General features: G+C 43.9%; 1 protein-coding gene across 1 annotated transcript in view; it reads left to right on the top strand.

Moving 5' to 3' along the window:
* LOC146356986 (60 kDa lysophospholipase-like) overlaps window positions 1–16127 on the top strand; it is a 102580-nt gene continuing 86453 nt past the window's right edge. Inside the window, exons 1-2 of the mRNA XM_084826635.1 lie at window positions 1–284; window positions 13373–13502. Of these exons, the coding sequence (XP_084682761.1) occupies window positions 119–284; window positions 13373–13502 (296 nt within the window). The 5' untranslated portion in view covers window positions 1–118. The remainder of the gene's footprint in view (window positions 285–13372; window positions 13503–16127) is intronic.

Here is a 16127-nt window from a genome sequence, read left to right as displayed (position 1 = left end):
GACTCCGGAAGGGGGCGTCGCTAAGAGCCGGCATAGGGATAACCACGTTGCCCGGGCCGGTTACCCGCACTTCTGACCGCCCACCAACTTGGGCAGGTAACTGGGCTGAGAAGCCATCATGGCAGCGCGGACGGACAAAGAATGCAGCGCGCTGGCCAGAGCCCTCTCGTCCACCGAGCCCACTCTGGCCCTAGAGACTGCGGGTAGCTGCGGAACCATGGCCGAGGTGCGGGTGCTAGTGATCAACACCGGAGGGACCATCGGGATGGTGCCTCAGTCCGAGGGTGAGTTGAGTGACTGGGAGAGGGGGTCTTGGCGGACCATGTCATCGAGAGGGGTTCCTAGGAGGCTCTTCTGCGATGCTGAAGTGGTGGCTAATTCCTCCCCCCCTCCACGCACACACACTAGACAGAATTAGTGACAGGTAGAAATTCAACAGGGGTAGTTTCCCCCTATTACTGGGGGCGGGGGAGATGCATCCTCAGAATTTCAGCCTGGCACACAGGTGAGTGAGGCAGTGCTATGGAAAGGGGGTATTCCCTATGGCAGCCTTCCCCAATCTGGTGCCTTCCAGTTGTCTTGACTTAGACCACAACTCCCAGCATTCCTGGCCATTGGCCATGCTGGCAAAGGCTGATGGGAGCTGAAGTCCAAACATCTGGAGGGCACCAGGTGGGGAAGGCTGCCCTAAAGGAGGTCGGTGGGCCAGTGGTAGAACATATGCTTTGCACACACATGGTCCCAGGTTCAGTCCAGGTAGGGCTGGAAAAGATTTCTGCCTGAAATCCTGGAGAGCCATCGGTGGTCAGTGCAGACAATAGATGGAGCAATGTCTTAGAATAAGGCAGCTTCCTAAAGTTACCTATTCCTTCCTCCAAGAGCTTATTTAGTCTTGTACAGTAGGTCTCGCAACGTTATTACATTCCAATGGCAGGGTGTAGAAGAGTACGAGCTCTTCTCCCTTTTAGTAACTGTAGAAGGTGAAATGTTGGTAGGCATAGGTTGGTATGCAGGGGTGTGAAAAGCTGCATCTGCAGAAATTCCCACTTCTAGCTCTTGGATGCTAAAGGAGCTATTCCACGCTTGGCTGAATTTGCAATCCTGGTTAAAAGAGTGGTGGAAAAAAAGTGGACCCCCCCCTTCCTCTCAGTGTATGGGTGAAGTGGGGATTCTAATCTGTATTGATGATGAGTATGGAAAGAGGGGGAAAAGTTATTTCGGTTTAATAAACACAAAATGTGAGGTTATGGTCGCTGCTCCCACAAAGGTCACATCGTTCTCCAGTTCTCCACTTTATGTAGACTAGAACTCTCACTTGATCACATACTGAAAAAGTGGGAAATATTTACCCTTCTGCCACTCTTTAACCATCCTGACCAATCTGTGTGATGTGATTTTGGACGTGCCTCCTCTGTAGGAGGGAAAACAACGACTCTTTTATCTAAGGGCTCATACTCAATATAATAGGCCAGTCACCTCCTAGCAACGTTACTCAGCCTGTAGTTTTTAAAATCAGGGTGGTTAAAAAGAGTGGCATTTCTCCACCCCTTTGATGTATGCTTATCCACATTAGTAATTAATGAATAAAGAAGCGAGGTATAAAACCACAATTTACGACCAATGTAAATGTGATATATTGGGAGTTCCATGATAAAAATTTCCAAAAATATTTCCCACAGGTAAAATCATCCATGTGTGTTCTAAACTGGTCTGGCAAAGATAAATTTTTAACCCTCCCCATGCCAATCTTGCTGATCCCCTCAAAACTGCCATTTATCCAGCAGTAGCAAACTCATAGTTTCTCCCATGCAGAGCAAATAGCAGCATCTAGGATGGGGTTGGGGATCAAGATCAGGAAAATGGCATACAGGAAGAGTTAGCCACCCTCTGACAATACCATGGCTCCAGTCCAATGTTAGGAAACATTTACTTTATTTTTATCCTGCTCCTCAGCCAAAAAGGCTCCTGGAGTGGCTTACATTAAATCCATAAAAACAAGGCAGTCCCTGCCTGCAGGCTTACATTGAAAAAAGGACACAACGCATATGGAAAAAGGGATGGGAAAGGAAGAGGAAAAACTGAAGTAGTCTTTTAGCAGGGCTGGTGGAATGGCCCTGCTTTGCTTTGTCATCTCCCTTTGTACAACCTGCTGGAATGGCTGGTGGTGGCAACAGTTGGGGGATGAGGGCCCTTCATGGAAGAGATCTTTCAGCAGGGCTGGTGGAATTGCCCCATTTCCCCTCCCATCTCCACTCTGTATATATACATGGGTGTGTTTACGTGGATGAACCCCCTCCTTTACTTTACAAGTTCCTTTACAACAAGGATGATCAGAGGACTGGAAACAAAGCCCTATGAAGAGAGACTGAAAGAACTGGGCATGTTTAGCCTTGAGAAGACTGAGGGGAGATATGATAGCACTCTTGAAGTACTTGAAAGGTTGTCACAGAGAAGAAGGCCAGGATCTCTTCTTGATCATCCCAGAGTGCAGGACACAGAATAATGGGCTCAAGTTACAGGAAGCCAGATTCCAGCTGAGCATCAGGAAAAACTTCCTGACTGTTAGAGCAATACGACAATGGAACCAATTACCTAGGGAGGTGGTGGGCTCTCCCACACTGGAGGCATTCAAGACGAGGCTGGACAGCCATCTGTCGGGGATGCTCTGACTTGGATTCCTGCATTGAGCAGGGGGTTGGACTCGATGGCCTTGTAGGCCCCTTCCAACCCTACTATTCTATGATTCTATGACTTCCTTATCAAACGTACTTATTCGACTGACTTTACTACTTTAGGAATGCAATCCTATGCCCATTTACCTGGGATTAATGAGACTGACTTCTGAGTAGACATGTATAGGATTGCACTGTGAAAACATGAAATGTTTTATGCATAACCGTTGACTGTAATTAAAAGTTTAAAGGTACGATCCTATGCATGTTTAGACAGAAAAAAGTCCTACAGCTCCCAGCATCCCCCAGCCAGTTGTTTTTCCCACATCTGGCCTTTACCCCTAAGCTAGCTTGCTGTCTTCAGGTGAGGTAGAGGATGCTGCCCAACACCAGAATTCAAGTAAGACTCAACTGCCAGCCTCTCCAGCTTTTATAAGTAGAATGGGGGATGTGCATCATGTTGTCCTTTGCCACAGGCAGCAAAACGTCTTGGGCTGACCCTGCTCGGCAGATTCCTAGCCTGGACGAAATACCTGAAGATCCTCTGCAGTATTTGAAAGTACTTTTTTTAGCATCAAGTTGTAAGAGTGCTGCTTGCTTCGTAATCAAATCAAGCATAGAAGCAATGGCATCCCTACTGATATTACTACCTTTGAATTTGGGATCTAGAAGTTATGCGACAGTATCGTTGTCTGTTCCAATATTATTTTAAAACGCTACTTTAATAAATATTTAACTCATAACTGTGGAAGAGAAAATATTGCATCAGAGCTTTTTCTTTTTCTTTTTTTCAATTTCTATTTTGTTCCAGTGGAAAAATGGGAAAGACATTCCTTAGAAAAAATGGAGAGGGGAACCCTAACATACTATATTTTCTTAAAATGTTAATTATGTGCCAAGCATGATGTTCCCATTGCTGAAAGATGTGATTTTAAAAATAGCAGTTTAAAAAAACATAAATAACAGGAATTGCTGGAGGTCTTTGATCTTTAGCTGGCAAGATAAAACTGATAAAAAACAAGCAGTGTATTCTTAGAGCATTTGTTGTGGTCATTTATTTACACTTGATAATAACTATAGCAATATTCAAGGACTGCCGTTCACTTGATCAGATACATGGTGTGTTTCCTGAGTTACTGGTATATATTCACATGGTTAGGTGTGGGGGCGGGGGGGGGGATTATAAACAGTGAGATTAGAGAATACTGAAATGTAGAAAGTGATAATTACCTTAAAAGTGGCCATTCACAAAAAGTTGTTGGGTGATAACACAGATATCCCTGCAGTGGTTAGCTGATTAACACATCCAGTGTGATTAAAAAACACACACCTTTGTCCATATTCAAGCCATATGTGACAGAGCTGAATGACTTGGTGAATTGTAGCAGCTGTTTTCCATTAAAATCGGTCTTTTAGAGCGCAATCCTATGGCCGCTAGTTAACGGCTAGATGGCCATAGGATAGGTCAGTTCCTGGGAACTGACCTTGGAGCCAATGCTCCGAGGTCAGCTCCTGGAGAACCGTCCCCTATCCCCTCCCGCACCACCTCGTAGGCAGCACGGATTGGCCCTGCACGCCGCGCTCGTAAGAGCAGTGCATAGTGGTGAAAACGGGGTGTTCCTGGGGGTGGGGCGGGGAGGTTGGAAATGCCGGTACCACACATCCTATGTGTCATGTGGCTGCCACTTCCCACGCCCCAAGGTCCCACGGCTAGACAACCGAAATCAGCTGTCTAGACACGAAAGCAGGGCAGGGGGAGCGAGGAGGAGATCCGCTCCTCACCACTCCTCCTGCCCTGCACTGGATAGGCGGTCGTCCCCGGGCTTGGAGGCGACCGTCGATCCACGTAGGATTGCTCTCTTAAGTACCTTGGTTCAGGAGTGGCCATATTAATGTGACAGAGTCTTCTGGGAGCCTGAAGTGTCCCCTGATGTCAGATTTGTGTCCATTTATTCTTTTATATGGAGATTTGTCTCTTTGTCTATGTAGAATGCAGTAGTTCTTTGCTGGCAAAGAATGGCATATATCACATTGAAAGATGAGCAAGTGTATGAACCCCTGATGTTATGGATGACATTATTAGGTTCTCCAGTAGTGTTGCTAGAGTAGATGTGGGGATGGAGTTGGCACTGGGTCTGCTGCAGGGTCTGGTTCCTGTGTCTGCACCTTTGTTACTTGGTCTGTTGTTGCTGACCAAGGTTTTATGTTGGGTGGCTTTCTGTGATCAACTACCACTCAGGTCCTGCAAGAGAGATCATTGTTCAGGATGTTCATCAGAGAACTGATGCTACATTTGAGTGGTTTTAGCTGAGAACTGTTGGTGGGTAACAACTAGTGGTGTTCTGTTTTCTCTTTTGGGTCTGTCCTGTTGTAAATTATTCCTGGATACCAGTATGGCCCTGTTGATCTGTCCCCCCACCCCAGTTCTTTGGGTGGGTCTTGTAGTCTGAGAAATGCCTGATTTTAACCCTTAAGTTGTGAGTCTCTACCCAATAAGTCTGAACAGAAATGGTTGTACTGTACAGGTTGGCTGTAGTCAATGGATTTTGGGGTGTGTTCTGGGTGGAATGTGGAGGCATGTAAGTATGTGTAGTGGTCAGTAGGTTAATGATATAAGGAGGGTTTATGGGCAGTATCCTGTGGTGTCATTCTACTAATGCAAATTATATTGCACTAGCATTGGAGACCTCTAGTGCAATGCTTCCATGATGGGCTTTATGGGGAATCCCGTCGTGCAAGCTAACACTATTGGTGTTGTACTAAATATTTCTCATGTTAGCTAAACATAATTTGCATTAGCGGAATGACCCAATAGGATACTGCCCAATATGTGTATGATGTACTTGCACAGTAATCTCCAGAAAGTGAGCCTGCTGCATGGACTGGTCTAGGCTTGAGTTGATGGTGGGGTGAAGATTTATTCAAGTCCTCATGGAACCCCTCCCTAATGGCTCCAGATAACAGAGATGCTGTAAGCAGTTTTAAGGTAATGGTAATTTCATGCATATCAAAGAGGCATCGCTAAAATGGCTGTATGGACCAAAGTTTGTTTTTGATCTATTACTGGCAGGAAGCTTGACCTGGGGAAAATGGAAACCTTCTTGTTCAATAAGGTCCATGGCCTGGACAGGTCAAAACCACAGAGAACAAGTTAGGAAATTTGGGATATTTCCTTAGGACATGAGATGTAGATATCATGTACTCATCACACCACAATTACAAGATGAGGGACATTAAGAGTAGAGGAAGGGTCTTCCAAGAGGGCTTGACCACCAATAAGGGAGCAGTCAGCAAGCTTAAAGTATTAAGGTTTCCATATATATAGTAATGGGTGTGAATTTTAGGATAATGGGCAAAAGGGTAAAAATCTGACCTCATGTTAGCTTCGGGGTCTACTTCTGAAATCGAAGTGAGAGGAGATTCTCGAGGGAAGTAGCCCTTTTTTCGGCAAAATGTATGTGTAAGTTTGAAATCTTCTTTTATGTATCTTTAGTGTATCTTTAGTTAAAGGTGTTTTGCATGTGTTTTATTCTGAACTTGTTTTCTTTCTAAACCTTAATAAAAGTAAGTATTACAATTTCTTATGTTGTTTAATTGAAGTTCAGTACTTTTCATTGCTAAAGACAAACATCTTGAAGATCAGTTAGCTGGACATAACTAGCAAGGTGAAGCAAAATGCTTAAACTGTAGAAAGACTTGTTAGATTGGGCAAGGGTATTCAGAATATCTATCAAATTGTTTAATTGTATTCTATTTGGGCAGGGGTATCTAGGATACCTTTCAAATTGGTTAAGGCAAATGGGGCAAAGTACTTTTTAGAAAAGTTCTTTCAAACTGAATGATAAGATCCATTGGGCATGGATCTAAGGATCTTTCAAATTATTTCCATATCCCAAATATACACTATCCCTCAAATCCTTAGTTTGCACAACCATATCCTACCTGTCATTACTGACACCTTTCCCTACCTTTCCCTTTCCCTAACACATTTTCCCAGAATGGAAAATAGTGCCTCCAATGTCCTTGGAGTATCTCAGGTAGAGAAGAGACTTATGGGGATAGGAGCTGAGAAAGCATTGTTCTAAGTGAGCCATGAAGATGTTAGCATACCGTGTGTCTGTATACTCATGGCAGTGTCCATGATCTGAAGATACGTTCTTCCCAAAGCTGAAATAATTGTAGGGAAGTACAAAGTGGCACAGTTTGATGGCTAGATATGCTGTACCATCGACAGGGATGGTATGCTTGATGGCTTGTAGTCCATCTTTGTAGAGGATGTTAGTGTAAAGGGCCTCAACGTAGGAGCAGAGAAAAAATCGATGTTTTTAAAAAATCAGATTTTAAAAGCCTAAATCAGATTTTGTTATTTAAATCAATTTTTTTATTCTTAAAAAAAATCACAAATAAAATACTAAATTTCTCTCTAACTTAAAAAGCAACATAGTTACAATTAATCTCATCATAAACATGCTAAACATACACCGACAGTCTCATAAAAATGAAGTTTCGTACGAATCAAGTGGACGTTCCATTCAGTTTTTCATATCATGAAAATGGCTTTGTCCAGCCTAACTAACAGCTCTTGCTTCTCGAAAATTCTGGGCTTTCAGTTTCTTTGGAAGTTTCTTTAAAGACACCGGCTAGATAGGATTGTTGTTCTGTGCTTATGTGGTGGTGGAATCAGGCCAAGCAAGGCAAAGAAGTTAGTTAACACAGAAAGACAATATAGCAGGCTGGATTAAAAAAATGATACTTAAAGAAATTCCCCAAACTGGATTTTAAAACATTTAAATTGGAGTTTTTCAGCCCAGTAATGATCAAACTTTGCTTTGATCTATCAATCATGGGCATTTGTTTGTTTGCTTGCTACCTTGTTTTTTTGTGAGGGCAAGGCTGGGCCAAGACAGAGTGAAACAGAATGGAGCAACACTGGAAAGAAAAAGGAAAGGCAAAATTGCCCAATGTGCATCTTCCTATATTGTCCTACTAAAGCTGTGATCCTATACCGACTTACCTGGGAGTAAGCCCCATTGAACTCGATGGAACTTTTTTTAATGAGGAGACATGTATAGGATTGCGTTGCTAACCTCAAGCTGTCATGGGTGCTGGTCATAAGAAAGAACCTCTATGGGAATATTTTAAAGACATGCCCTCTATAGGTAAAAAGGATAGCATGCAAAATATATACAGTGAGACAAAGAGATGCAAAGGCTGCTTGTAAGAATGAAACAATATAAATAATACTCTATGTAGTTGTAAATTAACTTGGCTTAGTGGCCAGATTTGTACCATTGTTCAGGAAATACATTTAAAAGTTGGTACTTCAAGTCCCATCAGCCCCAGCCAGCATGGCCAATGTACAAATCATGGCGAAGGTTGCTTTAAAGAAACATCATCAGCACAGGTGAAACATCTCTTTCCTTAAGCCAAACAATTTGTGGCTTTGACATGAATATATCAATTTATTTATATCAGCAGCAACAGCAACCCACCCACAAAATTCCCCCTATTTTCACCTCCCTCCTATGGCTGAAAAAGCCATTTATAATCCCCTTCCCTTCCCATACATTTTGCTTTTGGGTGGACACGCTACTGCCCAGTCACAGCAGCACTAAAATCCTGGATTTCTCAGTTGTTTTCTCTGGGAAACAATCCATTCTCTACCGAGAAGACCAAAAGAACAGCTTTAAATTGAACCATGAAGTTCCTTCTCCAGACCATAGGTGCACATGTAACTCTAGCTCTTTCTCTTTAACATGGCTTTCCTAAACATGAATCTCAGACTTCACTCACTGGTCAGAAACACCAAAAGGCAGGAGCATGCTCATTCTCACCAAACGATTGGTTAGAATTGTGCCCGCACATTTATTTATTTAGATGATGATTGATTGATTGATTGATTGCATTTATATGCTGCCTTTTTTCCTCCTGAAGTGACCCAAGGCGGCGTACATAATCCTTCCCATGATGATGATGACTGGCCTTTATATACCACCTTGTCTGCTAAAAGCCATCAAGGCAGTGTACAACAATTTAAAACAATAAAAGCAAGAACATTAAAAATGGTAAAGACATTAAGGGTGCAATCCTGTGGGGATAGGTGGATGTCTCCGAATTTGGAGGCGACCACCTACCCAATGCAGGGCAGGAGAAGCACGGACGGGATCGTTCCCTCCATGCTTCTTCGGCCCTGCATTTGTGGCTAGATAGCTGATTTCGTCTGTCTAGTCGTGGGAAGGTGGAGCGGGAGTGGACGCTGCCAGACAACACATAGGATGTGTCGTATCGGCATTTCCGCCTTCCCTGCCCTGGAACGGCCCCCGGAACGCCCTGTTTTGGCCGCTCTGTGCTCCTCTTCGAAGCACAGAGCTCGGGGCTGTTCCACGCTGCCTGTGAGGCAGCACGGAAGGGGGGAAGGTTGGTTCTCCGGGAACCAACCTTGTAGTTCTTGAGGGAATGCATTTCATAGTATGGGGGAAACACAGGAGAAAGCCGTTTCACACATGCCCGACAAAGGATCCTCTGCCGGTAATGGTGCCTTCAAAAGGTCCTGTCCTGCAGATCTTAATACCTGGACAGGTTCATACGAGGGCTCATTTTTCTTTATATCTCTTATTCTGCAGGCTAATATTTTTTTTAATGAAAGTTCAGAATCTGCCCCCCTACAGCAGATTCACCTGTACAGCAGATTCACCCTTTTGACAGGCCTGAGACAGGAAGAAGTCAAATCTGTTGAAAGACCTGAACTGCTCAAATTGCCTCCCCTTCACATTTTCAGTTGCAATTTGTGTTGTATTAATATATATGTGGTGTGAGGCAGCAGCTGAGGAAAAGGAGGCTTGCTTTGAAGTCGTATCTCTAGACTGAAACATTGCCCTAATCTCAAATTTTGCAATCCTAAACACCAGATTTTGTCATTGGAAGGTATTATGCAGATTTGCAATCAGTGTCTTAATTTATAGGAACAATGGGTGTATGGAAGGAGGGAAGGTCAGGCTGGGTGTCCTGGGGTGGGACTGGAAGTACTACTGAGTAAAAAAGGCCCCACCCATCCCGTAATAGGCATGCAGATATGGCATGGCATTATCAGCCAGCTGGCAAGCAGAAATTCAAGAGGCACAGCTTTCTTCCACAGTGGGATTACATAGTGATCTATTGTGCATTGCCTGTAGACCAGAGCCTAGGAGTAGGTTGCAAGTTGAGCAGGTCATCCCCCCCACCCCCAGTCTTAACACCCTTCTCCCCTGTAATTGTCATTGACCCAAGAGTCATTACAGGGGTGAAAGGAATCAGGAAATGAATTGAAGGTTTCAGCTGCAGGTGGACATTGTTCAGACATCAGGTCTACCCACTGAAAAACAGCGGAGGGGTAGACCAGGTATACAAATTTCTCAGAAATGGTAGATCTGTTCTCTGATGCTATCAAGGCTTTTTTTAAAAAATGTGCAACATACACAAAATGTGCAGTTCCAGGAAAATTATGCAGTTCCAAAAGAACACTGCTGCAGTTCAAAATTCAAGTTGTGTAAAAGTTGTATACTTTTGGATGTAAAAAGTGGCTGCTAACAACGTGAAAAGTAAAGTGAGTAGTCTAGGGTCCTCTAGAACCCTAAATCCTGACCAAGCATGCCTATTTCTCCTCCCACTGCCAAAGGAACCCCCACAGACTCAACTGCTGTTTTCTAGAGTTGCCTTCCCCAGCCTGGTGCCCTCCAGACGTTTTGGACTTCAAAAGTAGGACTTTTTTCTGTCTAAACATACATGGGAGTGTGCCCTAAATGTAATGGAATGTGATGCTAAGCAACAAAGCACTCAAAGAAGGAAAGTGTACAGGTGTGTTGTAGCACCATGCACCTATGTGTGCAAATTACAACCACAAACTGCTGTGCAGCTTTGCTCCACCCCTGGAAAAATTCCTGCTGAAGCTTATGCCTATGGTTGCTGTCCTAGACATGCTTGCAGCTCAATTCTATGTATATTTGTTTGGAAGTTATTCCTGCTGAGACCAATAGATTTACTTCGAGGTAAGCGTACATAGGATTTCAGCCCTACGTTCAATGGGACTTAAATCTCAGTAAACAGATATATGACTGGGCTGGGCTGTTAAACCATTTTCTTTATCTACATTTTCCAGCCAGAGTAGTGGATCTGTGATACATTACAATTAGGAACTTAACCATTTTATCTTCAGTGGAAGAGTTTGGGGTGTTTATATGGTTTTGTCTAAAGGTTTACGTGTGAATCTATGATAATGAAAGAGGACGTTTGTGTGTCTGTCTGTCAGCACCATAGCTCCAAGACTGTGAAACATAAGACACCTAAAACTTGCTATGCATACTAAGGGGACCCTAGGGGTGTGCATCTTAGGGTCATTTTGTTTTTGAAATGCATTAATTTTAATTAATGTTAATGTGTCTGTATGGTTGAAGCCTCCAGTAACACCTTCTTCCACTAGGGGGGCAGCCTTTCCTAGCCAGCACAAGCCAGGAAAGATTAGTAAACTGAGGGACAGATTGATATGCCTGCCCCCTCCCCGCTGCTGTGGGGCAGCCTCTCAGGAGAATGGAGTGGGCAAACCCCTCCCTCAGCATGGCTTCACTCAGAGGAGGTGGGCACAATGTGTCCACCTCTGACAGCTGTATGAGTTTGCTTGAAGGATTCACTGTATCAGACTAAGGGCTGTTCCAACCACCTGGAGCCAGGTCAATTTGCTCAACTTAAATAAAATGGCTCGCTCCTTGATCCAACTTTTATTTTCCATTTCTGAGTTCTGTGGAAGTGCAGGGGGCAACTAGATTCTTCAGCTTCATCCTTAAGACGAGTAAGGGGAGACACGATCGAGTTGTACAAAATTATGCATGGTGTGGAAAATGTGCATAGGGAAACATTTTTCTCCCTCTCTCATAATACTAGAACCCAAAGGGGTCATCCCATGAAGCTGATTGGTGGGAGATTCAGGACAGATGAAAGGAAATACTTCTTCATGCAGTGCATTGGTCATCAGTCTGGATGGCTTTAAAGGAGGTTAGGCAAATTCCCGGAGGAGAAGGCTATCAATGCTACCAGTCCTAATGGCCCTATGCTACCTCCAGTATCAGAGGCAGTATGCCTATGTACACCAGTTGCTGGGGAACATGGGCGGGAGGGTACTGCTGCACTCATGCCCTGCTTGTGGGTCTCCTGTCGACAGCTGGTTGGCGACTGTGTGAACAGAATGCTGGAGTAGATAGACTCTTGGTCTGATCCAGCATGGCTGTTCTTATCTAAGTGGAATCTTTAGCTATTTTTGGACTTGAAAAATACTCTTTCCTGGTTCACCTTTCAGATGCTTTGTTTCTGTTTATTAGCAGAAAAGAACAAAAGCTGAGGACTTACCTCTCGAGATTTAAAGTAGCTTTGTCTTCCTTGTTCTCTTTCTGATTAAGCCAGTGAATTGCAACAGCTGCAAGTGTAATGTTCATTGTGAACGCTGTCCTAAACAAACATTTCAAATGCTAGTGAAATGTCACAAAGCGGGTAAAGTTAGATGTCTCTGCAGCACACACCCATCTCTTTTGGGGAGGCGTTCCCTAGGAAATGTCTGATGTTGACTTTAACTTTTGTCCTTAATGAGTAACTGCAACGTGGGTATGAACCAGCTATGTCTAATGATTGATGCACAAATCTGTGTTGTATACAATGTTTAACTTTATACGACCAACCTGTTCCAAATTTCTAGGGAATTTCCATTCTGGTGCCTGAGATTTTTCCAGCCCTGCATCTCATTAAGACTATTTGAGTAAAGAAATTAATTTGGGGCATGCTATCAGAGCAATCTTAATTGATGAGAATTCTGTGTAAGAAGGGATGGGATCTGGTGTCAGACTTGTGAAACGAAGCTTTGATTTAACAAAACAAAGAGCATTAAAAATTGTAACACCTTAAGGGTGCAATCCCATTCTACCTAGGGAATGCTGGGAGTTGTGGGACTTTTTCCTGTCTAAACATGCATAGGATTGTGCCCTACAAGCATATAAAGGGAAGGTGCCTTCAAATAGAGGATGGTCCTCTGGCAGCCCTTCAAACAGAGGACTGTCCCCTCTGCCTAATGGCAGGGCCACCCTGTTTAAAGACTTTACTACAATGGAAGGTCATCAGAGAGGGAGTAAGGTGGGACTCCCTAGGCAGGGAGTTCTGGAGCCACAGAGAAGACCATTTTTCTGGTCCCCACTGACGAAATGTCAGGTGGCGGTAAAATGGATGAGAGCCTCCACTGATGTTCTCCGTGAGTGGGCAGGCTCACATGGGAGAAGGCGGTGCGCGATCATGTCCACATTTGGCTGGTGACGCTGTCTCATGTTCACAAGGGAACTTGTGCAGGCAGCTTGTGAAAGCAATACACACAGCTTCAGTCAAGCGCCACTAGTGAAACTAACAGGTGATGATGCACTTGGCTTGCTGTGCAGAAGCATGACATTTCAAGCCAACCTAAGATTATAATCCAAGGATCACTTGCTCCCACGTGAACCTGTCTGCAGTTAAAGCTCTTCTAGTGAGGCCCTTCTACAGAGTCCCCGCCACCACAAATTTTCCTTATGGGGTGGTTACTTTTCACGTTTTGTGTCATTTCCTTGTATACTTTGAGTAGTTAATATGAAATCTAAGAAATAGAAAGACATTTGTTTTACTCCTGTTTTTCTTTTCTTCCTCCTGTTTCTCAGGTCTTGCTCCTGAGGCCAACAAGTTAGCCGGGGCCCTGAAGAAGATCCCAATTCTTCATGATGCAGTATATGCCAAGGAAACTGACCTGTATTGCCGGTTTGGGCTTGGAGATGACACTTTAGTGCTTCCGTAGGTATTGGGAACATCTACAGTATATCAGCTGTTGCTGGAGTTCTGAATCTTCCAGTTAAATATCCTGAATGTTTAGCTTTTTACTTTGTGTAGAGCCTAATAGGATTATGTATATGCAGGTACACAGAAGTACCATAGAATGAAAGCAGATTCCTGAGTATCTCACATTTCCCTTTTTAAAAGGGAAGTTTCTAGCCCGTATGGTTGACAATATACTTACTGAAATCTAAGAAGTCAGTCCCCTTCATGGATCACTGCCTTGTTGTGGCGAAGGGGCTTGCGTAACTCAGTGAAGCCATAAGCTATGCCGTGCAGGGCCACCCAAGACGGACAGGTCATGGCAGAGAGTTCTGACAAAATGTGGTCCACTGGAGAAGGAAATGGCAACCCACTCCAGTATTCTTGCCAAGAAAACCCCATGGAACGTAACACAAGGCTAAAAGAGATGACACCGGAAGATGAGCCCCTCAGGTCGGAAGGTGTCCAATATACTACTGGGGAAGAGCAGAGGGTATTTCCAAGTAGCGCCAGAAAGAGTGAAGCGGCTGGGCCAAAGCCGAAAGGACACTGAGCTGTGGATGTGTCTGGTGGTGAAAAGAAAATCCGATGCTGTAAAGAACAATATTGTTTAGGAACCTGGAATGTCAGATCAATGAATCAAGGTAAATTGGTTACCAACCTCCTCATGTTGGAGGTGGTCAAACATGAGATGGCAAGATTGAACATTGACATCTTGGGAATCAGCGAACTAAAATGGACAGGCATGGGTGAATTTAATTCAGGTGACCATCATATCTACTATTGTGGGCAAGAATCCCTTAGAAGAAATGGAGTAGCACTCATAGTCAACAAAAGGGTGGGAAAAGCAGTACTGGGGTACAATCTTAAAAACGATAGAATGATCTCAGTACGAATCCAAGGCAAACCATTCAACATCACAGTAATTCAAGTCTATGCCCCAACCACTGATGCCGAAGAAGCTGAGGTTGATCGGTTCTATGAAGACCTATAACACCTTCTAGAACTAACACCAAAAAAAGATGTCCTCTTCATCATAGGGGATTGGAATGCTAAAGTAGGAAGTCAAGAAATCACCGGGATAACAGGCAAGCATGGCCTTGGTGTACAAAATGAAGCAGGACAAAGGCTAATAGAGTTTTGCCAAGAGAACACGCTGATCATAGCAAACACTCTTTTCCAACAGCACAAGAGACGACTCTACACATGGACATCACCAGATGGTCAATATCGAAATCAGATTGATTATGTCCTTTGCAGCCAAAGATGGAGAAGCTCTATACAGTCAGTCAAAACAAGACCTGGAGCTGACTGTGGCTCAGATCATGAGCTTCTTGTTGCAAAATTTCGGCTTAAATTGAAGAATGTAGGGAAAACCACGAAACCATTCCGGTATGACATAATCATATCCCTGATGAATACACAGTGGAGGTGAGGAATAGATTTCAGGGATTTGACCTGATAGACAGAGTGCCTGAGGAACTATGGACGGAGGTCTGTAACATTGTTCAGGAGGCAGCAACTCAATCCATCCCAAAGAAAAAGAAATGCAAGAAAGCCAAGTGGCTGTCTGATGAGGCTTTACAAGTAGCTGAGGAAAGAAGGGAAGTGAAAAGCAAGGGAGAAAGGGGAAGATATATCCAACTGAATGCAGAGTTCCAGAGAATAGCAAGGAGAGACAAGAAGGCCTTCTTAAATGAACAATGCAAAGAAATTGAGGAAAACAACAGAATGGGAAAGACTAGAGATCTCTTCAAGAAAATTGGAGATCTCAAGGGAACGTTTTGTGCAAAGCCGGGCATGATAAAGGACCAAGAAGGCAGGGAGCTAACAGAAGCAGATGAGATTAAGAAGAGGTGGCAAGAATACACAGAAGAACTATACAGGAAAGATCTTAATGTCCCTGATAGCCATGATAGTGCGGTCACTGAACTTGAGCCAGACATCCTCGAGAGTGAAGTCAAGTGGGCCTTAGGAAGCATTAGTAACAACAAAGCTAGCGGAGATGACAGTCTTCCAGCTGAGCTATTTAAAATCCTAAAAGATGATGCTGTTAAAGTGCTGCACTCAATATGCCAACAAATTTGGAACACTCAGCAGTGGCCACAAGACTGGAAAACGTCAGTTTACATTCCAGTTCCAAAGAAGGGCAACGCCAAAGAGTGTTCAAACTACCGCACAATTGCGCTCATTTCACATGCCAGCAAGGTGATGCTCAAAATCCTACAAGCTAGGCTTCAGCAGTATGCGAACCGAGAACTACCGGAAGTACAAGCGGGGTTTCGAAGAGGCAGAGGAACTAGAGATCAAATTGCCAACATCCGCTGGATCATGGAGAAAGCAAGAGAATTCCAGAAAAACGTCTATTTCTGCTTCATTGACTACGCTAAAGCCTTTGATTGTGTGGATCACAACAAACTGTGGCAAATTCTGAAAGTGATGGGAGTACCAGACCACCTTACCTGTCTCCTGAGAAACCTGTACGAGGGTCAAGAAGCAACAGTAAGAACCAGACATGGAACAACCTATTGGTTCAAAATTGGGAAAGGAGTACGACAAGGCTGCATATTGTCACCCTGCTTATTTAACTTATATGCAGAGTAC

This window comes from Heloderma suspectum, chromosome 1, assembly GCF_057233095.1.
Source record: "Heloderma suspectum isolate Gila_16-S chromosome 1, 16-S_ref, whole genome shotgun sequence".
Classification (NCBI taxonomy): domain Eukaryota; kingdom Metazoa; phylum Chordata; class Lepidosauria; order Squamata; family Helodermatidae; genus Heloderma; species Heloderma suspectum.
This window is presented reverse-complemented; position numbering and strand designations above follow the sequence as displayed.